The 23,977-nt window shown below is 41.1% G+C and overlaps 2 protein-coding genes across 3 annotated transcripts in view; both read left to right on the forward strand.

Moving 5' to 3' along the window:
- zgc:158482 (uncharacterized protein LOC100009650 homolog) overlaps positions 1-10,444 on the forward strand; it is a 13,143-nt gene extending 2,699 nt beyond the window's left edge. Inside the window, exons 4-10 of the mRNA XM_037696945.1 lie at positions 2,883-3,007; positions 5,204-5,398; positions 7,326-7,416; positions 7,508-7,706; positions 8,666-8,763; positions 9,910-10,040; positions 10,177-10,444. Of these exons, the coding sequence (XP_037552873.1) occupies positions 2,883-3,007; positions 5,204-5,398; positions 7,326-7,416; positions 7,508-7,706; positions 8,666-8,763; positions 9,910-10,040; positions 10,177-10,353 (1,016 nt within the window). The 3' untranslated portion in view covers positions 10,354-10,444. The remainder of the gene's footprint in view (positions 1-2,882; positions 3,008-5,203; positions 5,399-7,325; positions 7,417-7,507; positions 7,707-8,665; positions 8,764-9,909; positions 10,041-10,176) is intronic.
- Positions 10,445-11,908: 1,464 nt separating this feature from the next.
- On the forward strand, positions 11,909-21,144 carry LOC119422940 (very long-chain acyl-CoA synthetase-like). Of its 2 annotated transcripts, XM_037690355.1 has the most exons (10): positions 11,909-12,401; positions 16,011-16,220; positions 16,319-16,477; positions 16,561-16,685; positions 17,435-17,629; positions 17,726-17,816; positions 17,895-18,093; positions 19,302-19,399; positions 19,953-20,083; positions 20,901-21,144. In XM_037690355.1, the coding sequence occupies exons 1-10, from the start codon at positions 11,936-11,938 to the stop codon at positions 21,072-21,074; spliced, it is 1,848 nt and encodes a 615-aa protein (XP_037546283.1). In that variant the 5' UTR covers positions 11,909-11,935; the 3' UTR covers positions 21,075-21,144. The 2 variants fall into 2 exon arrangements, with proteins under 2 accessions (XP_037546283.1, XP_037546291.1); XM_037690363.1 differs by lacking the exon at positions 16,319-16,477.
- The last annotated feature ends 2,833 nt before the right edge of the window (positions 21,145-23,977 follow it).

A 23,977-nucleotide genomic window follows, 5' to 3' on the forward strand; every position in this document is an offset into this window, starting at 1 on the left:
GTGACGTAGTACGACCAGTGACGTAGTACGACCAGTGACGTAGTACGCCATTCATACTGTCCTGTGCACGTAAAGCTTGTGACTCCTCACCACCTGTTCAGTGAAACAGGAAGGAGGAGCGTTTGTGTTTGTATCTGTGCGAAACACAAGGAGGAAAAAGGAATGGCTCTCAAATGTCTGCGACTCTATTCCCGTCATTCGTTTTAAAAGAGTTGTTAAAATGATCCGGCTTGTTTGTAAATGCCCATAAAGATGGCACAATTAGTCCCTCGATACTTTGCGGTTCGACATTCGCAGACTCACTCTTTTGTGGGTTTTCAACGTAAAATTGTACACGACACACGACTGGCGATGGGGAAAGACAGACCCCACCCCTCCTTTCTCTTTCTGAGGCTGTCACAGCAGAGCAGAGACACACAGCAGCATGTCTCTGCTCTGCTGTGACAGCCTCAGAAAGAGAAAGGAGTGGGCGAGGCGAGGGGTCTGTCTAATGCCTGAATGAGCAGCATGAGCAGCATGAATTGTTCATCTAGAATAATAAAGCGCGACCCGAATCGATCCTTTAGGAACGAGCAGGAACAAGAATGCTGGATGCTACAGGCATGAGGCGATCAGACGATCTGGCAGGGAGGCAGCGACTGGGGAGCGCTTAAGAAGCGCAGCACACAGGTGCAGCAGGAGGGAGACAGGTGATGAGCATGAGTGTGACTGTGGCGGAGAAGTGGGCGTGGCAGAGAACGTAGATCATGACATGCTGTGTTATTTTAGAGCGTTTTGAGTTTAGAACAATTTTAAGAATATTGCTAAATTGTAGGAAGGGTTTATAAAGCATTAATATATATATAAATACTAAAATAAATATAATGTCCCTACTTTGCTGATTTTCATCTATCGCGGGTGTGTCTGGAACGTAACCCCCGTAATAAGTGAGGGACTACTTTAAGCCTCTGCGCATCAGAGCATAATTAAAACAAATAAGTTACACAGTCTGCCTAAATCAAGTTCCAAATGCTGTCTTTAAGATCATTTTATAAGAACTGAGGGTTTAGATTCATGATGTTTACAAACCAACATTTTCCTCATCTTCTGTCACCACCATCATCTGAACCAGGCTGGGCATCAAGGCACTGAGAGCAGCAGAACATGACCGGAGACTCTAAAACCAGAACTACAGTTGGTTAAAGTCCTTTTCATTATGATACATTTTAGATAGAGAGCGTGTAGTAAAGAGGTGAAAAAGTCCAGAATGGAGAAAAGTTTCAAGAGTGATTTGCGACAAAAGTGTGTCAGCAAAGATTAAAGGAAAAGTTTACAAGACAGTGGCGAGACCAGCTATGTTGTATGGTCTGGAGACAGAGGCATGGACAAAAAGACAGGAGACAGAACTGGAAGCAGCAGAAATAAAGATGTTGAGGTTTTCCTTAGGAGTGACAAGGATGGATAAGATTAGGAATGAGATCATCAGAGGTACAGCACAGGTTGAACAACTGGGAGAGGCCAGAAGTTAGAGAGGCCAGACTGAGATGGTTTGGACATGTCCAGAAGAGGGACAGTGGTTTGGACATGTCCAGAGGAGAGATAGGGGTACATTGGTAGAAGGATGTTAGAAATGCAGCTGCCAGTAAAAAGACAAAGTGGAGATATATGGATGCAGTTACAGAGGACATGGATGTAGTTGGAGGAGGACAGAGTGAGAGGGATGACTTGCTGTGGTGACCCCTGAAGAGGAAACAGCTGAAAGAAGAAGAAGAAGATATAGGGATAAACGATAAACGGTGGTGCAGTTGTTAGAGCTTCTCAGTGAGGTCACATGTTCGCCTCCCGCTCTATGTGTGGAGTTTACGTGTTCTCCCCATGCTGTGTGGCTTTTCTCCAGGCACTCCAGCTCTTGACATTAAACCTGATCTTCTGCGTGACTTTTGTGCGTTGCAGTGAAACGTTTCTTTACAGCCCTGCAGAACCAGGACTCTCAGCTGCAGAGCTGCTGACTGAACTGAGCTCTTCTTTGGCCCCACTGAAAGAGTCTTTTGTCACCAGGATCTGAAGCGACTCTTTCTGAAGAGGTTAAAGGTCACGCAGCGTTTCTGTGTCAGCATTCCGAGAAGTTTTTCACCGAGCAGAACAGCTGAAGTTCTGTTTTACACTTTTGTTTTTCTCCAGTGAAGCTGACGTGTATCTTAAATTAAATGTAAACATAATATTTATGTTTTATAGTTTTCTTATTGATTTTAAGATTATTTGAGCCACTCCTGGTTATTAAGCTGAATTTACTGACTTTTATAACTCAAAGCTCTGAAATCCTCCAGCCAGATTCTCTCAGTGCAGCCGAGGGTCAAACAAAAACTCAGAGGGGTTCTGTCCCCAGATTCTGGACCTACCTGCCCTTTCATCTTCATCATGCAGAGTTTATACCAGAGGTGTCCAATCCTGGTACTGGAGGGCTTCTACCCTGCATGTTTTAGAGGTTCCTCTGCTCCAACACACCTGATCTGAATCAACAGGCTTCTGCAGAACATGAGGAGGAGATGAAACCATTGGGTCAGGTGTGTTGGAGCAGGAACACATGTAAAACCTGCAGGATGGTGCTCCTCCAGGACTAGGACTGGACACTCCTGGTTCAAACAGTCTTAAAACTCCTTTTTTATCTTGACTTTAATTTGAGTTCAGTTTGAGTTCCATCAGATTTTTTTAAGCTTCTTTATTTTCATGATTCCGTTTCTATTTTAGTCTACCTGTTGGTTTCATGGGTGATTTTCTGAATTTAATTTATAAATGTTTATCCTGTTTGTTTTCAGGCAGTTTGTAAAGCACTTTGGTTCTCAACCTCGTTGTTTTTAAGTGTGTGATAGAAATAAATTTGACCGTGACGTTTTATTTTGAAGGGTCGACTATCGTCCTGAAGAGGAAGTTTTCTGCCTCCCAGTTTTGGGACGACTGCAGGAAGTACAACGTTACTGTTGTCCAGTACATCGGAGAGGTGATGCGTTACCTCTGCAGCACTCCGAAGGTAAAACATTTATTCATAACTGGAGCCACAATCAGAAACAAAACAAATATTTTATTCTAAATAAAGAAGGGCTGTGTAAACCCTTTACAATCATGGGGCAAGTGTTTTGGGTTTTTACCATAACCAGATTAGCACCGTTTATATTATTTTATTCTCTGTTTTTTATTTCTTCTTGCATTTCTGCCGTGACGTATTTTAATAGTGCTTTGATATCTGTGGTTTTATTAGTTATTGTCTATGTGCTGCTGCCATTCTTGGTCAGATCTCTCTTGAAAAAGAGATTTTTAATCTCAGTGCTTAAATAAAGGTTTAAATGTATAATTTTCCATAAATACAAACGATTATTCGATGCGTTTACAGTTTCATACATACTGTATGTCCACCGTACTGTCATAAATTCTCATTGTATTTTGTATGGTGAATTATTTAATTTAATTTAAATATTTCACAAAGAGAAATACTATCAAGAGCTGTCAGTACGTGCTGTAACCACTTTAGTTTATAGGTTTAGTTTTTAATCCGTGCAGTGACGGGACGCGTTGTCGTCTCTTCTGTAAATCATCCTGCAGGAGCTGCTGCCGCCGAGCCACTTCCTGTCAGGGAGATCGGTCCAAATCTGTTCGTTCCCAACACACAGCTGGCTTACCAAAATAGGAATTGTTAAATCTTAAGCCTGGAGTTTCAGCTTTCAGTCTTCATTTGTGTGGAGCTTAAATCAAATAAAGAAACCTCTAACTTTGTTTCGTTTTGAACACTGAAACGGCTGCTGCGTGTTGTGAATCTTGTGTTTTGTAGTACTGTAAACATCCATTCAGGGGATCTGGTTCCATCACACGCGTCGCAGCAGGCGGCTTGTCTTTTTCTGGTCAGCGCCCAGAATAGACCCTACCCTTTGCTTCGGAGCTCCATATCAAGTGGCTCTGCAGCCATTTTTTTCTTCGCCTAACCTATAGTAAGCGTCGATAAAGGCCAAGCTGTGGCAGGAATTCTGCTTTGCTTTGCACTTTTAGAAGTCTGTATATTTGAAACCTTGAAGTAAACGTGATCAAACCAGACATTTTAACAACCATTTGAAATGTTTTTAGATGTTTTTTTTCCATATGAAACCGATTTTTTTAAATCTTCGTGGGTATTTTGATTTAATAACAAACATGTTGTACTTCATGTTTAAGAGTTCAGCTAATAAACCAGTTCTATGTCTTTGTCAATCTCTGCTTCAGTCTGTGGAGAAAAACTCCACCTGCTTCAACTCTTGGGTTTTACATGAGCACATTAAACCTGATCTGGTCTTCATCGGGTTCTAAAATTATCCAAATCTAATGTGAAGTGAATAAAAACGTCCAACAGAGTCCACCGAGTTGTTATTCATTCAACAGAATCTTGTTCTGTTCCAGTCCTGCTGCTTCCACTGGACCTCAGAGGTTCAGGAGCTGCTGATCAGCTGATCCTCCCCAGGGGGACCACCTTAGATCTTTCATTCAACCTTTATTTATACAGGTTAATCCCACTGAGCCTCAGGAACTCATTTACAAGAGACCTGATTTTAACAAATAGTGATGACAACAAAGTCAACAATCATAAAGGATGCGAACAAATTTTTTTTTTTAATTTATCTGGACCGTGTAGGTGTGTTAACACAGCACCAAGATGGAAAGACCGCAGCAATGACCTCAAAGAAGCAGCTGCTGCTGTCCATCAATCTGTGGAGTCAAAGGTCCTTTAGAGTCCATCGTTCTGCAGAGAGAAAGATTATTCACATTCAGACAGCTGATTCACCCTGAAGGTCAGACCGTGCAGTGCCTCTGTAGATCAAAGGGTTCTAGAGTCAAAGCTTGTTTGGACTGAACCATTGGCCACAAAACACCAAATCTGAGGTGTTGAGATGAGCTCCAGGAATGTTATTATTACTAACAGAATATTTTTGGTGCAAGTAAAATCATCCTATGGTTGATGATGTTAGTTTGGATGTTTTTGTTTGTTTGGTGTGTTAACGATGTTTCCACTCCAACCAAAGACCACTTCAGGTCAGACTCGAATCATTTTAGTACATGACAAAGTCCGGATCAGGTTCATCATGTCTTAAGATCCAAGAACTGAAAGGTGGACTTTATTTTTCTTGCAATTCTAAACACGTGTTTACACATTTGGATCATCTTTCAAAACGTTAAATGTTCGTTGTATTGTTTGAAAATTCAGAAAGAAAACGACAAGGAGCACAAAGTGAGGCTGGCCGTCGGAAACGGTGTCAGGGCGGAAATATGGAAAGAGTTTCTCAGTCGCTTCGGGAACATCCGGGTTCTGGAGTTTTACGCCTCCACAGAGGGAAACATCGGCTTTCTGAACTACACGGGAAAAATTGGAGCAGTTGGACGAGTCCACTTTTTTCACAAGGTAAGTATATCATCCACATACTTTTAAATACTTGAATGGTTTGAATATTTATCCACATACATTTGGTTGTCTGAACCCAGTCCGTCCAGAGGTATAACCTTAGGACAAGGCTCTGCAACCAGTGGCTCACATGTGGCTCTTTGTAGCTTTGACCAAAATAAGACAGAAATTATAAATATTTCTGTTTGTAAAGTAGTTTCTGCAGTTTTCTGTTCAGTTTTCTGTAAATACGTGAAAACAATTCTCTGACAAAATGAAACAGCCTGTTGTTTCTTTATATTCACATTAAGAACTTATTAAAGTATAAACTTGGCTGCGTAGTTCAGTGTTACATTTTATCAAAGGGAGTGGGAACCAAAAGTTTTTTGTTTCTAAAGAAATTATTTTCTTTGTCTTAACGTAAAAACACCAAGATGTCAAGGTTTTATTAAAAATCTTTTAATTGATGCAACTTGTTTCATTTTTAGAACACTTGATGAGTGACGTTGGCTTTATTTTACACTTTGAGTACATTTTGAGGCTCTGGAGCAAAAATGGCTCCTCGGACCGTAAACGTTGCCATTTTTTCAGCTGCTGAGGGATTAAAGAGCAATCCTTGGGAATAATCACGGGATGCAAGGTTTTTTATTTTATTTTTTTTGTTAAAGTTTTAATGAACAGAATCCTTCTCAAGAAAAATGTCAGTTTTGTTGGGATTTTAACAATCAAAGTGGAAACAGTTGTATGGGTGAGCGTCTCTTTGGTTCTGATTGTTTTGGACCCGCTGTGGTCCCTGTAAATATGAGCTGTCAATCAAAGGACACGAGTCTGAGCGGAGACATGGCACCTTGTAAACATGGAGCTCTGTGGAGTTTTATGGGTTCAGTCTTTGCTCCGACATAGTTGAATAGTTATTCCTATCAGAAGACACGGTGGGTATTGTTAGACTGCTTTCCTAAATAATTGAGTCAAACGTTCATCGTTTTAGTTAAAATTTGTTGATGTTCAAGACTTCGTTTGGGCTGAACTAACAGAACTACTGGTAATGGTGCGGTGTCCAATCCTGGTCCTAGAGGGCCACCATCCTGCATGTTTTATGTTTCCCTGCTCCTCAGCAGGTGTTTAAGTTCTGCAGAATCCTGTTCATCCGCATCAGGCGTGTCGAAGCAGAGAAACATGCAGGATAGTGGCCCTCCAGGACCAGGACTGAGGACCACCGTGTGCCACAGATGGAGGACTTCAGGTATCTGAGCGTTTTGTTCTGAGTGATGGCAGGACGGAGCGGGAGATGGATCAACAGAACACTGCCTCATCCTCAGTAATGAGGGTGTTGCTTTGGTCAGTTGTAGTGAATGAATAGTTTAGTCTAAAAGACAAAGCTCTGGATTTACTGGTCTATCTATGTTCCAACCCTGACCTGTGGTCATGAGGTTTGAATCAGGACTGGAAGAACCAGCTCTTGGATCCAAGCAGCAGAAATGATGTTCCTTGTTCTAATCTGGGGGGAGCTCGGAGTCGAGCCGCTGCTCCTCCAAAAAAGAGTCAGCTGAGTAGGTTCATCTGATCTGGATGCCTCCCTTTAGAGGTTTTCTGTGCTGTTCCACTTGGAAGAGACCCTGGGGCAGACCCAGAACTTTTTGGAGGGATTATGTATCCTCTCTGGTCGGTCCCCCAGGAGGTCTGGGTTTCTCTCCTGGACCTCCACAACTCGACCACCAATAAGCAGTAGAAGGTGGAGATGGAGGACTAACACAAGTTTTATTAAACTTTCATTCACCACCATGAAGCTCTTAGATGAGAGAACAGACTCACATTTAGATTTAAAGGTCCAATCCAGGTCCAGGTCCAGGTTTAAAGGTGGTGGTCCAGGTCCAGGTTTAAAGGTGCAGTGCTTATTATGACTCTGTGTTTTGGACACTAATGACTGTCATCTACGTTGCTCTTACAGAAGTTCTTCCCGTACACGCTGATAAAATACGACACGGAGCGCGACGAGCCAGTGCGAGGTTCTAACGGGCTCTGCATGGAATCATCCAGAGGTGACGAATGATCTCAGCTTGCTCGAACTGACGCGTCCTCTTTAGTACGTATTTTATTACAGTTTCAGGCTAAACGTGGCTGTTTTTGTAGGTGAAACGGGCCTGCTGGTGTCAAAGATCACAGAAATTGCTCCATTTGAAGGCTACGCCCAAAACCAGGAACAAACGGAGAGGAAAAAACTTCGAAACGTCCTGAAGACGGGAGACGTTTACTTCAACACCGGAGACCTGATGAGAATCGATGAGGACAACTTCATTTACTTTCAGGACCGAGTCGGGGACACCTTCAGGTCCTGGACTTCTCTTTTACCTGTCCATCTACTTCAGCTGACTTTGTACTATTTTAGCCGTTCATTTATCAAAACATTCGGCTCGTTCAGAAGATGAAAGCTGTGACTTTTATACTTTTCCAAATATTTAATTTCATTTATATATTATGTTCTCATAGAAACATTTTGTTCTCTTCAGTTCTTTCAAAAACTTTTCGTTTTTTTTATCTCTTTCAGTCTTCTTATGCTGCTTTTAGTTTTTAGCTACTCTTCTAGTACTTTTAGCTTTTAGCTATACTTTTTGCTATTTCCAGCTTCTAGCTAGAGTTTTCTAATTTTAGCTAGCTTTTTCTACTTTTGCTTTTGTTTGTGTTTCACTACTTTTAGCTATTATTTTGCTATGTTTAGCATTTAGCCAGGATTTTTGCTACATTTAACTTCTTGCTAGCCTTTTGCCACTTTTAGCTTCACCTTTTCCTTTTTATACTTTTAGCTTCTATAATAGAGTTCTGCTAGCTTTTTCTACTTTTTAGTTTCAGGCTGAAACCAACAATGCAGCTGAAACTTCCAGCTGCATTTTTGCTACTTTCAGTTAGCATTTTGCTACTTTGAGGTCTTAGCTAGAAGTTTGCTATTTTTATCTTTTGTTCAGACTTTCTACTTTTAACTACCCATTTTTAACTTTCCGCATTTATCTAGCTCTTTTGCTACCTATAGTTAGCCTTTTTCTGCTTTCAACTAGCATTTTGCTACTTTTACTTTTTTTAGCTAGCCTTTTGCTACCATCAGCTAGCATGTGGCTACTTTTAATCTAACCCTGCTGTATTTTTAACATGTAGCTAGACTTTTTGATTCTTTAAGCTAGCCTTTTTGTATTTTAAGCTAGCCTTTTAATCCTCATTCACAGACAGTTACATGATTGCCCACCTCTCTTGGACTATATGAAGCTCCAGCTGATGTGAAACTGTTTGAACTGGCAGGTGGAAAGGTGAGAACGTGGCAACAACGGAGGTGTCTGACATCCTCTCCATCAGCGACTGTCTGCAGGATGCTAACGTTTATGGAGTCCAGGTTCCAGGTGACCGACAATGTTGGTTTTTTTTTTTTTTTTTTTTTAAACAACTTAGAAAAATCTGAATGTTCAACAGAAATTATTTTTATCGCAGAGATCAAGATTATGGTACGTTTCCTGCAAAACATGTCAACCCTGAGTGCTGAATGTTAAAGTGAAAACATTAAGCTAAAATTACCAAAACCATGTTTAAAAGGCTCACATTAGCTAAGTCATAGCTTAAGGTTGAATTTAGTTAAATAGTAGCTAAAGACTCAAGTTAGATAAACAGTAGCTATAGGCCTAAATGTGCTAAGCAGTAACTAAAGGTTTAAGTCAGCTAAACAGGAGTTAAAGTCTAAAATTAGTTAAATAGTGGCTCCAGGCTTAAACTAGCAAAACAGTAAGTAAAAGATTAAATTATCCAAGTTATAGCTACATGGCTCAAATTAGCTGCACAGTAGCTAAAGGCTCAACCTGCTGCCTGAATGCTGACAACGTTCACACAATTTTTCTGTATTTTTTCCCTGTCGCGGAGTAAAAATGGAGAATTGTAAATCCCCTCCATATCTCCATTCATGCATGTTGTGATTACGATAACTTGAAAATAAGTGAAATACTGACGTCCATTTTTGTGTGTGGCTACATCTACATGAAGAAAGGTTCCTTTCAAAAATTGGGTTGCTAAGTCAAAATCCAAGATTGCCACCACCATACCATGTAATAACCTTTTTCATCTTTAGCAAACTACGCTTTTTAGTTTTTAGATTGCTTAAATGTATAGCTTCCTCAAAGGATTGGGGTGGCTGAAGATTAATTGAAGGTGGTCAAGGCCACCAGTGACCACCCCCTGGCTCCTCCACTGCATCTGGTGGTGGATAAAATGTCTCCTCTTCTCACCAGGATCCATCACTCTGCTTTGCCTCTGACAAGAAATAAAACCTTCCCTCTGTACTTCACAGTGAAGCTCCTGCCCACCTGAATATCTTGCACCAAAAACATTTAGGTTTACTTTCATTATCTGTTCAATGCCAGTCCAGAAAAACACTCATCTCTAAAACTACAAACGTTCACTCTTCAAACCCCTCAGAGACGAGGGAACCTCAGTGTACTGAATTAGTCTCATATACCGTATATACGTATATATATACAAAGTATATATATTTTATTTAGGACATGAGGGTCGTGTCGGGATGGCAGCTGTTACTGTGAAGAAAGATGAAGAGTTTGATGGAATTAAAATCTACAACCATGTGGTCAGCTACCTGCCTTCATACGCACGACCTCGTTTCATCAGGATACAGGTGAGGTCAACTTAAAAATGGCTTCATTTTATTACTGTTGGAAGAAACACTGAGGATGTTTGATCTGTAAAGCAAAAAGACATTGTTCTGTTGTAAACAGAAGTCTGTGATTGGTGTGTGTGTGTGTTCTACTCAGAGCGCAGTGGAAGTGACCGGCACCTTTAAGCAGATAAAAATGAAGCTGGTGGAGCAGGGTTTTGACCCAGGAAGTATCCAGGACCCTCTCTACATCCTGGATGATGGAGTAAAGAGCTATGTTCCTCTGAGCTCTCAGACCTACGACTCCATCAGATCAGGAAGCATCAAGCTCTGAGCTGTGCACGCTCTTCACACATTTTAGATATGTTTACCTTTCAGCTCAGGTCCGCAGCAGTTTTATCCTTATGCTTTAGTAAAAACAGTCATGTGATGTGTTCCTGTGAACGTGCTTATGTCAGCAGCTTCAATCTGCTCGAGGCGTGTGGGTGATATAGTTACAGACAAGCCATGGTATAAATAGTTTATTCACTAGAACACTGCCTGATTTCCAGGATGAGTTGCTTTGACAGTTATAGATGATGTCGTTCAACAAGTTCTTGGTTGTTCTAAGAAATGTAGCTTTTTATGACGTCTTTTGTGCAAGCATTAAGTGAATATTTCCTTTTTTAAATTCATATTCTGACATAACCATGCAGGAAGTGGCCTTCTGCGAAGTTTATATTTTGTACCAAACCTTGTAAATTTTAATGAATTACTAAGAAAATAAAGAGTCTTATTGTGAAAGTAAACACTTTTTTTTATTTGTTTCTCCTGTGATTCTACTCATCATTGTTCTATCATTTAGCTTTATTTTCTAAAGTTGAACCACAAGATGGAGCCAGAGAAGAACACGGACAGACTCGAGGTTCAACTGCAAATCAGAAAGTTTTGAGTGGACGTTCAATTAAAAAATATATATATTTACATTTATTTTATTGCAGATGTACCTTAAAGGTCAAGAAGATATGGAATATGTATAAAGAATACTTTAAGCATTGATTCAGACACTGAAAAATAATGTTAAATCTAAATATTTAAATATATATATATATTTTTTTACTCCAACGTCCTTAAATCTAGTAAATTTTATCACAACTTTATTTTGTAATGCGGCATGAAACTGGTGATTTCAGCCTCTTTTTGGAGATGCTCAAGCACCCCTAAATTTTAACTCGGCACCCCTGAAAAATAATGAAACCATCATTACAATTTTATAAGGAAGCTTAGTTCTCAAACCAAAATACTGAATAAATTTGGAATAAATATGGAGTAAGTACATGATGATACTCTTAAACGAGTCAGAAAAATCTACGATTTTTTTTGCACGAGCCAGATTTTCAGCACTACCTGTCAATCAATTCAGTAGGCTCATCAGCAACTGACCAATTGGCAACTGCAACGCCCCTTACCTGTAGAAGCTCGGGGGGATTAGGATGCGTGAGAGAAGCGGAGCATGCTCTATTCACACAAGGGGAGCTGTTGGTCAGGCTACATCTTGTTGCCTTGCTCTCTAAAATAATTGTTGAATCAAGTGTTTACTTATGTAGGTAAACATAGAAATGTAGTCAGCAAAAGCAGCCAATGAGATGTTCTGGAATTAAAGATACAGAAAGTTATTCCTTAATTTAAAAGTATATTTGAGACACTAGGTGTTCAGAGCTGCAGAAAACTTTGGACCGACTTTCATTTAGAAAAAAATAGCTTATGAGATGTTGTGTAACTGAATGTACAGATAGTTAGTCATTCATTCAATGATGACAAAGGTCAGACGAAACTAGACTGGGGGGGGGGGGGGGGTACGTTTTCTTCACAGCAAAACTCGGACCCCCTCAGTCCTCTTCTGGGTCACCAGGACTGATAGTGAACTCCTAATCACAATGATTGCATTTATTCTTTTGACCATTTTGCCTGTTTTACCAGTTTTGCTTTATTGGGGAAATCCTTATTTTCTGGAAGATTTGAAATGTGTAATCAGAGAAATTCAGATTAGGCGAGAATTTGGCAAAATCCTGAAGAATTTCTTCAGTCTTGTGGACTGTTTTCTGGACCAAGTGAAGAAGCATCCCCAGAAAACCTTCCTGGTGTTTGAGGACAGCTCCTACACCTACAGCCAGGCCGACAGAGAGAGCAACAAAGTAGCCAGAGCTCTGCAGACGCACACGCACCTGAAGGAGGGGGACACGGTGGCCCTGTTCCTGGGAAACGAGCCCCAGTTCGTGTGGGTCTGGCTCGGGCTGGCCAAACTGGGCTGTGTGGCATCTCTGCTGAACACCAACATCAGATCCAAGTCTCTGCTTCACTGCTTCTCCTGCTGCGAAGCCAAAGTCCTCATCACTGGAGCCGGTAAGATGGACCAGATCATTCAGACTTTTATCACTTAATAAGGCAGCTAATCAAAAATGTTTGTGCTTTAATTTCTTCACCTTAAGTTTTGATATTGTCATGAGACTATATGTAGGAGTCAGTAATTTTCCTTTTATAAAATTATTATGTTTGGTTTTGACTTTCTCTTAAATAATACATAAACAGCTTTCTAGAATCAGTGGTAAAAAAAATTACATTTTGAAAATTTCATCTATGTCACAGTTGGTAGGAGTTTGGAGCCAAGACTGCAGACTTGTATGAAGAGCTCAAGTGTAAAACTAAAATTTATTTAATCAAAGGCAAAATTTGATGTGGAAGCAAAAGTACTTTGACAAAAATGGGAAAATACTTGGGAGAGTTCATGGACACAAGAAGCACAAAGAGACCAGGGTATGGTAAGAACACCAATAATGCACTACTGATATGAAGATGGACTCTGACAAAATAAATATGCTGAGACTAACGAGGGATAGTGGCTACAGCTGTGACATGGGAGCAGGAAACAAGTGAGGGTGGGCGTGGCAGGATGACTGAGGAAAACAAAACTGACAATTAACTGAGGGGGAAATGAAGACACAGAGGAACACCATGGTAGACACAAGTAAACATAACTAAACAACGCAATTTTAAATGAACATAACCCTGAAACACAAATAACTATAAACAAAATCACAGATCCTGACAGTATCCCCCTTCTAAGGGACGTCATCTGATATTTCAAAAACAAAACTACTCCGACTCCAGAGGAAGGAGGGATAAACCAGGACAGAGGGACGAGACCCCAGGGAAAACCCAGGTCACGCTGGAGAGACTAAGGCTCTTGGTTGGCCTGGGAACGCCTTGGGGTGCTTCTAAAAGAGCTGGAAAAGGTGGCTGTGGAAAGAGATGTCTGCGCCTCCCTGCTCAAGCTGCTGCTCCGTGACCCAACTTCGCAACAAGGGGAAGATAATAGATGGATGGGTGGATATAAGTGAATATGACATTAAGTACATTAAAATAAGTTATCATCCTTAGGCAAATTAATGTGGGGAAGACTTAGAATCCTAAAAGGCTACTACCTTCAGGCAGCACAAACTATACAGCTACATTAAAAGTCTGCAGTTATTGAAATGTTTCACAGCTCCTTCCAGGTTCTCAGAAGAAGACCAATGAGGACAAAACTGGACAGCCTCCATCAAAGGACATTGGACAGTATGACCAGGTTAGAGAAGAGTGGCTCTACAACAAGCTAAAATTGCACAAAACACAACCAAGAAGAGAGAAACCAAACACCAAAGTCACTCTTGGGGTTGTGGTCCAAGTGAAGAAGTACAATGATCAGTTGTCAGTACAGCAGCAAACTGGTCTGAGTTCATTCGTTCTCAGTGATATTAAAAGAAAGAATGCATGACGACTGCCGCTTTGCCTAAATGAAATGACAAACCCCCAGAAAAAAAGTCAATTTTTAAATTGGATTTCACTCTCATAGATGTACACAATGTGCAGCACCTCTTCAACCTTAGCCTGACCCAGCAGAAGGTTCCAGTGTTGTGGAAAACATCCTGCCTTGTTCCAGTGCCAAAGAAAACTCACCCATCAGTCTTCAATGACTATAGACCTGTTGCCCTGACATCCCACATCATGAAGGTCCTAGAGAGACTTCTGTTGACCCACCTGACTAGACAAACAAGCACATATCAGGACCCACTGCAGTTTGCTTATCAGCGTGAACTTGGAGTTGAAGATGCCATCATACATCTGCTTCAGCAAACTCACTGTCATCTAGAAAAGGCAGACAGCACTGTGAGAGTCATGTTCTTTGATTTCTCCAGTGCATTTAACACAATCCAGCCTGATTTATTTGTCAGAAACTCCAGAAGACTCAGGTGGAGGCCTCAACAATCACCCGGATCAAAGACTACCTGACAAACAGACCACAGTTTGTGAGACTGAAGAGTTGTGTGTCTGACCAGGTGGTCAGTAGCTCAGGAGCACCACAGGGAGCTGTACTCTCACCATTCCTTTTCACTCTGTACACCTCAGATTTCCAGTACAAAACAGACTCCTGTCATCTGCAGAAATATTCAGATGACTCTGAAGTGGTCGGGTGTATCAGAGATGGACAAGAAGCTGAGTACAGGGAACTGGTGGACCACTTTGTGGCATGGTGTGGAAACAATCATCTCATCTTGAATGTGAACAAAACAAAGGAGATGATTGTAGATTTCAGGAGAAATAGGAACAGGTCCAACCCTATTTCCATCATGGGAGAAGAAGTGGAGGTGGTGAAGTATAAATACCTTGGAGTTCACCTGGCCAACAGACTGGACTGGAAATGCAACAGTGAAACCGTCTACAAGAAGACACAGAGCAGACTGTACTTCTTGAAGAAGCTTGTCTTTCAATGTTTGCAGCAAGATGTTGCATATCTTCTATAAGTCTGTTGTAGAGAGCGCCATCTCTTCTGCCATCATCTGCTGGGGGAGCAGCACCAGAGCAAGTGACTTAAAAAAGATCAACAAGCTCATGAAGAAGGCTGGCTCAGTTCTGGGAACTCCTCTAGAACCTTTGGAGATGATTGTTCAAAGAAGGATTTTTCATATAATGAAGAACATTATAGACAACCCTCAGCATCCTCTTCATCAGACTGTCATACAACAACAAAGTGTCTTCAGTCAGAGGCTTCTTCAAATCCGTTGTAGGACAGACGCTACAAGAGATCCTTCCTGCCCACAGCCATCAGCATCTATAACAACTCATTAATGAAACCAGGATGATGAGTTACCGCAACATATAATTTCCCTCTGGGATTAATAAAGTATTTTTGAATTGAATTGAATTGAATTAGAAAGTATTTTATACAGTACATGGTAATACAAGATATATTTAGTGGTCACCACAACCCAGTTGAGTGTGTATCTGATAAACACCTGAATCTAAACACCTGTGTGAGCATGCTTTTCACTATAAGGCTTCTCCATAAAAATGTTCAATAGTGGATGTGGGGACCCACAGACCCGTTCCCACAGGACACGATGGCAACACAGAAAAATCCAGAGCCACAGACACACAGCAGCCCCCTAGCCCGGAGCTCTGGGAGTCCCCCATCAGGGGCAACCCAACAACCCCACACCACAGGCATGGAGAAGCATGCCACCTACACCCCCAGCCCCCATACACAGGACCCCTCACCGCGAATGTCACACCAGGCCAACCAGCCAGTGCCCCATCAAAGCAAAGCCATGCCCCCGACCGCCGCCATACACCACAAACGACCACACACACACACAACCACAGCCGACCCCCTGCCGGAACTCGGCAGCCACCCCGGTCAAAGGGCTGGCCATCGCAACCAGGAACCCTGATCAAAAAATACGAACAACGAAGATTTTCTATCAGAGTTTTTTATTTTATTCTTTCTGTGATCTGTTTTAACACGTTTTTTGTTTCACACACCAGTTGTGTCATTTAATTGTTACCGCTCTCTCCTCTGTAACGATTTCACCCATTCATTTAACCTTTATTTAGACAGGTTAATCCCATTGAGCCTCAAGGACTCATTTACAAGAGAGACCTCACAAATTCATCTGCTTTGCTTTTGTGTGTCAGAACTGCGAGGAGCTGTAGAGGAGGTGCTGCCGGCCCTGAGGGAGCAGGGTGTCCGTGTGTTTCTCCTCAGTGAGAGCTGTGATGTAGAGGGCATGGAGAGCCTCTCTGACCACATCCAGCAGGCCTCAGATCAGCCTCTGTCTCCACAGCTGAAGGCCAACATGAACTTTAAAACTCCAGCGTTATATATCTACACCTCAGGGACCACAGGTAGTCAGACTAACCTGACCTTCTTCACCTGCAGTCAGTGCTCTGATCTGAGTCTGTTTTAAAGATATAAAAGCACAAACAGCAGTGTTGATTTTTAGGACTTCCCAAGGCAGCTGTTGTTATCCACCAGAAGTTATGGAGGGCATCTCTCATTGCTTCTAATGTTGGTGTTCATTCCAACGATGTCCTTTACTTAAACATGCCGCTGTACCACAGTGCAGGCTTCATGTTGGGACTCTGTGGAGCCATAGAAAGAGGTAACAGGAAACAAATAACTGGAGTCTGGCTAAAGTCTTGGCATGATCTCATCTGTGAAATCTGTGTGTCTCTCTCGTTCCAGGCTGCACTGTTGTTCTGAGGCGCAAGTTCTCTGCTTCCAACTTCTGGAACGACTGCAGGAAGTACAACGTGACTGTCATTCAGTACATAGGAGAGACCATGCGTTACCTGTGCAACATGCCAAAGGTTGAACACCAGTTAATCTTTATTCAGGATTTACCGTTGTGTAATGATGTGTTTGTGCTAGAGTTAAATTATGGTTAGGATTAGGCAGTTAAGCATTTTAAGAGTTGTGTACTAAATAACTACATAAATGCAACTAAAACGTCCCTGAATCATGTTAATATCAAAATAATGATATACTGTAATTTCTGGACTATTGAGTGCAACTGAATATAAGCTGCACCCTCTAAATTTAAAAAGAAAATTAAATTTTTACGTAAATAAGCCGCACTTGTCTATAAGCTGCATGTCTTCACATTGTAACGAGATATTTGCACAGAAAGGTTTTTTTTTTTTTTTTTACTTTTAACTAAATACGTACTGGTGCCACGCACAAATACAGTAAATGTTTTATGTTCTGAAACAGACAGTAACAGCTGATTTGAAAAAAAATACAGTAGTCTACCAGGAAGTCATTGATCACTACCCTTCAAGAGAGACGTGTATTGGGCAGCTATGAGAGCGCCTGGGTGTGACGAAGCTAAATGTTTTGGTGGCATGAAGCTTGTTAGCCCATCAAAAAAAAATCCATAAATTAGCCGCAGCATTGTATAAGCCGAAGTATTCAAAGTGTGTGAAAAAAGTAGCGGCTTATAGTCCAGAAATTACTGTAGTTCAGTATCTTCAACATGAATCAGAGTGCTCACTAAGACCTTCAACACCAGTCAAACTGCTTGATAAGACTTTTTCTACTCTTTTCTTTTATTTTTCAGAGGGACAACGACAAGGACCATAAGGTGCGACTGGCTGTGGGGAACGGAATAAGGGCCGACACCTGGACAGAGTTCCTGGAGCAATTTGGGAACGTCCGGATCTGTGAATTCTATGGAGCGACAGAATCCAATGTTGCCTTTGTAAACTATACTGGAAAAGTTGGAGCTATTGGCAGGGAGCATTTCCTCCACAAAGTGAGAAAGTGTCCAAACACGTTTATAACATGCATTAAGTAATAAACATACTCATTCATGATTTATTCCTTTTTGTTTCTTTTCATTCTTTTTCAGTTAAGAAACCCGTATGCCCTGATAGAGTATGACACAGAGACAGAGGAGCCCATCAGAGACTCAAGAGGATTCTGCATTAAAGTCCCAAAAGGTGACCTGTTAACTTTTAAAACCAACGTGCTCTTTTATTCTTCCTCAGGTATAACTGTTTGTTTTTCCTCCTCTCAAGGAGAGACAGGTTTGCTGGTGGCAAAGATCGGAGTAAGAACGCCTTTCTTTGGATATGCCAAGAACGAGCAGCAGACAGAGAGGAAGAAGCTGAAGGACGTGTTTGAGAAGGGAGACGTCTACTTTAACAGTGGAGATCTGTTAAGGATCGACAACGAGGGATTTATTTACTTTCAGGATCGGATTGGAGACACTTTCAGGTCAGTGGATGAAACAAAGAGCTGCTGGAAACAGTTTTATAAATGAACAGTTAATGCTGTTAAAAGGTTATTACATGAACCTGAAGATATTTTACACATTCATCTGGTAATCATGAATCATCTATATCGATTTGCTTCTTGTTTTACTTAAAAATTAAGTGTACTTAATGCAGACTTGTCAGAACAATCAGCCAGCCACTGTTCAAATTTTCAGTGACTCTAAAGATTTGGGATCTTTTGGACCAAAAAATTCAGCCAACACAGAATAAAGTGATTTACAATTTATTAATTTTTTTAAACTGAAATATTGCAGCTCTGGATATGGGATTGCCAGAACTGTGTGCAAATCTAAAGCAGAGAGAGAGAAGAATGAGTAGTAAATTAAGTATGGTTAACATCCTACTCAAGGTTCAAGTTCTTTATGGTCATTCACATCACATGAGGTACATGAGGTGGAACAAAATTGTGTACTCAAGGTCCCAGTTACACCCCAAATTTGCAAAAATATAAAGTATAAAAAGAAAAAGTATACAAGGATCTAATTTATACACTAAGATATACAGTAAAGAACGTCAAACGGTATGCTAAAAGATCTAAGATATACGCTAAACACTAATAATGTAAAATAATACGTTATATTAAACAGCAGCCTGAACATGAGTCTGATAGATAGGTACAAGAATATGGAAGGGTTGTGATCACAATGACTAGACTTGGCTTGAAAATGCTGGATTTTTTTCTGCATGAAACTTCAGATAATCTGGCACCTGTGCTGTGGCTGGAAGGAGCTTATTTCCTGGAAAACACAGGTGGAGGTAATTAGACAGGCATACGTGAGCCTGGATATGTGATATGTAGTTCTGGGTAAGGAATGCAATGAGAAGCAAAACCATTCTTAGAAACAGTCAAGAAATTATATGAATCATGACAGTACCTTTGAGTTTGACAGGTTCTGTATCTGGCTTGATGTGCAGCAAAGCTTTTGGCCAACAGTTGATTCCAATCAGCTTCAAAAGGCCTCATTAGTCAAGTTGTGGGTAAAAACACACAGCAGATTCAAATTTTACACTCATTTTTTTCATTTAACCCTGCGGTCTGATTGTCTGTTTTGAGTTAATGTCAGGACAGTGAAAATTTAAACAGATCCCATAATAAGTTGCTTTAGTCTTTCATGAAGAGAAACTGGCTGTATTTGGTGGTTGATGCAGGTGGAAGGGAGAAAATGTGGCGACCACAGAGGTGGCTGATCTTTTGCTGACAGTGGACTTTGTTGAGGAGGCTAACGTCTACGGGGTGAAGGTGCCAGGTAATCAGAACATCCGACCCGGTTCTTTCAGGGTAAACAAACACAGTCTTTACATTCTTGTGAGATGACCTAAAATATAAAAAGGTAGAGAAATAAAAAAAACGGTTTTTTTTTTTACAAATAAAGAAAAGCTACTGAAGCATACTAATAAAACAAATAACCAAATGGGGCACAAACTAAACGTAAAGTGTTGGGGATGACTCTCAGCTACTACTGCACCAAATTTTAGCTCAGTTTTTTTTTAAGCTGAAAGAGTTGTTGCCATTTCTGTGCTCCCTTAGGTGGACTAGCTGTGGCAGCCATCTTGCGTTCTGTTGATTCTGAAGTATCAGTTTATAGGCATGCATCCAGTGGTTATTTCTGAGTTTCAGAAACAGCCACCCTGTGGATTTTGTGATATTTTGCTAACAGACAAATAAACAGACCATTCACCTTTCTTGGCAGTGGGCATTAACCATGCAACACATTTGTAATACTACTTTTTGACTATATAAAACTTAGTACTGAGGAAAACAGACTCTAAAATATTTTTTATAATGTTGTGTCTGATCAGGGTATGAAGGAAGAATTGGAATGGCAGCTCTGACGCTGAAAGAAAACGTGGATTTTGACAACAAATTAATTTATCAGCACGTCAAAAACTACCTCCCGAGCTACGCCAGGCCACGCTTCATACGTATACAGGTAAAAGAAAAACCTGCTGCACTCAACATACGTGTGTGTGTGTATATATATATATATATATATACATATACATAAATACATAAATATAAATAAATACAGCTTTATGCCTGATACCCAATCATTTTCACTGCAATCAAGAATTTTATTCATGTGACCAGAGTGGTCCATCCATGAATCAGACTAAAAAAGACCCTAACGATCCTCTATTGTGAGGAGTGAGAAGACAATCTGCATGTGTCAGTCTGCAATCTGCAAGTTTACAGATGAGAAGTGAAATGTTTTCAGCTACGGAATAGAAGTCCAGTTGTTTTTGCCTTTAATCTTTTTTGGATTTACCAAGTCCTGGATGACTGAGAATCTACACCAGCATACGTACAGAGTGTGAAAAGACAGAGACGGTCTGCGTTTGTAAAAACATAATGAGTGAAATTAATTGACGGGGCACACTTTTTAAATAATATGTTTTAAACTTTAGATTATGGGTAAAATATCTTGGGTATAATATTTTGTTCCACCACATGTACCACATGGGGTGCGAATGACAATAAAGAACCTTGAAAATATCAAGTATTTTCAAGTAAACAGGTCAAGTCAAGTCCCATGTCATTGGCGTAAAGTCCAAGTCAAGTTGTAAGTCTCTGAATATTTTATAGAGTCAAGTCTAAAGTCATAATATTAATGACTTGAGTGAGTCTGACTCGAGTCCAAGTCATGTGACTTGAGTCCATACCACTGTGTAGTACAACCAAAAACTGTATAAAAATGTAAAAAACAACCAAAAATTGTAGATGTATTTGTCTTTGTTTTTCTGGGGCAGGATGCTCTGCCGGTGACTGGAACGTTTAAACAGCTGAAGAAAAAGCTTTCTGCAGAGGGTTTCAACCCCAACGTCATCCAGGACCCTTTATTCTTCCTGGAGGACAACGAAGGCTACGTCTCCATGAGCCAGGAAATATTCAGCTCCATCTCAGAAGGAACACTCAGGCTCTGAAGGACTGCAGTGGACTGTCAAGTCCTGCTTTTAACGTCATACAAGATGCTTATAGAACATTTATTTTATATGGAACAGTAGTAATAAAATCATTCCACTCTTATTTAATGAATTCATCAATGTAGTCTGTGCAGGTAGCAGAAGTTTCCAGTTTTTGTTGATTTATAGGTCCTTCTTTTCCTACTGACCACATCTTCTGGATCATCAGATGTTCCCTCTGATTAAAGGTCTTGGTCTTCCTTGTTTTTCTGCAGGTTTCTCAAAGCAAAATGACCCCCCACTCCGGACAAGCGTCAGTCTTGAGGAGGGAGGCCCCTGTAAACTGGATGAACCAGTGAATTTCTGCAGGCATGAGGGATTCTACAAGAGCCTTTTATCTGCTCATCCTGATTTTTCCCATTTTGTCATGTATTTTGTTTTGTTCCTAAAGATGGTGGGGAAGCTATTTCTTTGAAAGCACTGAGCACTTGGACACTTTTAATCATGTTGGGCTGGTTGTTCTGTATATGTCACGTGTCTTGTCTGTGGAAGATGAAGCTGACTTGCTTCTCTGTAACCGACTCTACCTATGGATACAAATAAAGTTGAATGATCAATTAAGATGTTTTTTGTCATATGATGAGCAAAGAAATGACACCAGATAGCACCAGAGAGTAAAACTTCCAGAGATTACTTTTTTTTTCCTCTTGATTTCTGGCCACTGATGCTCAAGAGGAGTTGGGATCCTATAAAAAATAGATATACTTTTGAAGCATTTTACATCACTAACCAAGAAAATTTCAGTAAATACAACTTCAATACAACAGTTATTAAGTTGTAAAATATAATAAATATTCAAATAAACTAAAAATTTTACATTGTCAACTCCAAATCTGGTAATTGTGATTATATGGAGCATGCAGTCAAAAGAAAACAGAATTATTCTTGTTTATTTTAGATCCTGGTAAGAAATTAATCAGTTTTGTCCTAAAACCCCAGAACTGACAGAGAGTGGACTTTATTTCATTCATGACTTTTTGGACAACCTCTCCCCAAATGTATAAACAGGTGAACCAGATCCTCAGACCAAGTCTCGGCTGGTTATCTACATTTTTAGGATCAGGGCCAGTCGTTTTAGGACAGTAATGTGTTTGTTGTGGACACACATTAAAAATGTAAAAACAGCAATAATTGAGGGGGGTGTGGGGCTAACTTTAATTCTGACGTTCAATCTGGACACAGACGTGCAGGTTAAGGTTCTGGGTTTGCGCTGTGTGCAGTGGCACAAAAGACTAAATCAATGGAAGAGTCTGTCTGTACGAGCTGCTGGAAACACACAGCTTTCTGGGAAAGACTCGTGTTGCTCCCAGTCAGACAGAAGAGCATCTGTGAAGTCCAGCTGGGATCCAAAAACTTAGAACTTAGTTTTTAGGAACCTGGGATCTCAGGACCCAGGGAGCTCAGGAGCCTAGGTTTTTAGAACACAGTGACCTAGAAACCCTGGGATCTCAGAACCCTGGATTTTTAGGACCCATGGATCTGAGCATCTGATTGGAAAGCTGAGCACGCTGGGCCTGACCGCCTCTCTCTGCAACTGGATCCTGGACTTTCTGACTGGAAGACCTCAATCCATCCAGATTGGAAAGAACACCTCCAGCACCACCACACTGAACACATGGCGCTCCCCAGGGCTGTGCATTCAGCCCACTGCTGTTTACTCTGCTTACTCATGAGTCATGACTGTACAGCAATGCACAGCTCAAATTCCATCGTGAAATTTGCAGATGACACGACTGTGTTGGAGCTCATTAGCAATAACGATGAATCAGCGTACAGAGAGGAGGTGCAACGGCTAACGGACTGGTACAAAGTCAATGACCTGTCTCTGAATGTTGACAAAACCAAAGAGATGGTCATTGACTTTAGGAAAACACCAAGGCGACCACTCCCCATTAAACATCTACGAGTCCTTCATGGAGATTGTCAAGAGCACCAAATTCCTTGATGTTCACCTGGCGGAGGATCTCACCTGGACCCTTAACTCCAGCACCACCGCCAAGAAAGCTCAGCAGTGTCTCTACTTTCTGAGGAGACTGAAGAAAGCTCATCTGCCAGCTCCCATCCTCACCACCTTCGACAGAGGAAACTTTGAGAGCATCCTGAGAAGCTGCATCACTGTTTGGTTCAAGAATTGTACTGCATTGGACCACAACTCTCTCCCACGAATAGTGAAGACAGCTGAAAAGATCACCATCTCTCATGGACATTTTCAACAACCGCTGCATCTGAAAAGCTCTCAGCATTGTGGAGGACACATCTCACCCATGACATGGACTTTTTACTCTCCTGCCATCTGGGAGAAGGTACCACAGCATTCGGACCAACACAGCCAGACTGTTTAACAGCTTCATCCCACAAGCCATCAGACTACTCAACGCTAGTCTCTGACACACACACACACGAAGGACTCTGATACACATACATGATGGACTCTGTTTCAAAAACCCAGGGCTTCAGAAACCCAGGGATCTCAGGACCCTGGTATCTCAGAATCTCTTGGTTTTAAGTAGGGGTTGAATAGACTAGTCGACTAGTCTATTATTGACCATTTTGCGAGTTTAAATATTTCACAGCGACTAGTTGCAGTCACACCCCATCCCAGCTGTTCCCAGCCCTATTCCACCCAATCCACAATTAAATTAAATAAAAGAGCAGGGCGGAGCGGTCATTTCTAACACGGCCGCGTCAGCCCAAGCCAAAATAATCTGCTGGATGGGCGGGCCGGGTTGGTGTCAGGCTTTTGATTGCATCAGCGGGCACACGTGGCTGATGATCCAATTTGGATCACCACCAGCCGCACTGACCGGCCGGTTAAGACAGACAGAAAAGTCCAGATGGATGACTGCCAGTGACTCACCAAAAGC

This window comes from Nematolebias whitei, chromosome 2 (genome assembly GCF_014905685.2).
Source record: "Nematolebias whitei isolate Nwh7 chromosome 2, NemWhi1, whole genome shotgun sequence".
In the NCBI taxonomy this organism is placed as follows: Eukaryota; Metazoa; Chordata; class Actinopteri; order Cyprinodontiformes; family Rivulidae; genus Nematolebias; species Nematolebias whitei.

Bases quoted from the DNA above. Each gene is read 5' to 3' on its own strand.
- LOC119422940 (XM_037690355.1), top strand. From the start codon at position 11,936: ATGATTGCATTTATTCTTTTGACCATTTTGCCTGTTTTACCAGTTTTG. The intron at 16,221-16,318 runs GTAGTCAGACTA...GTTGATTTTTAG, and splicing joins CTACACCTCAGGGACCACAG to GACTTCCCAAGGCAGCTGTT. The intron at 18,094-19,301 runs GTCAGTGGATGA...TGGTTGATGCAG, and splicing joins CGGATTGGAGACACTTTCAG to GTGGAAGGGAGAAAATGTGG.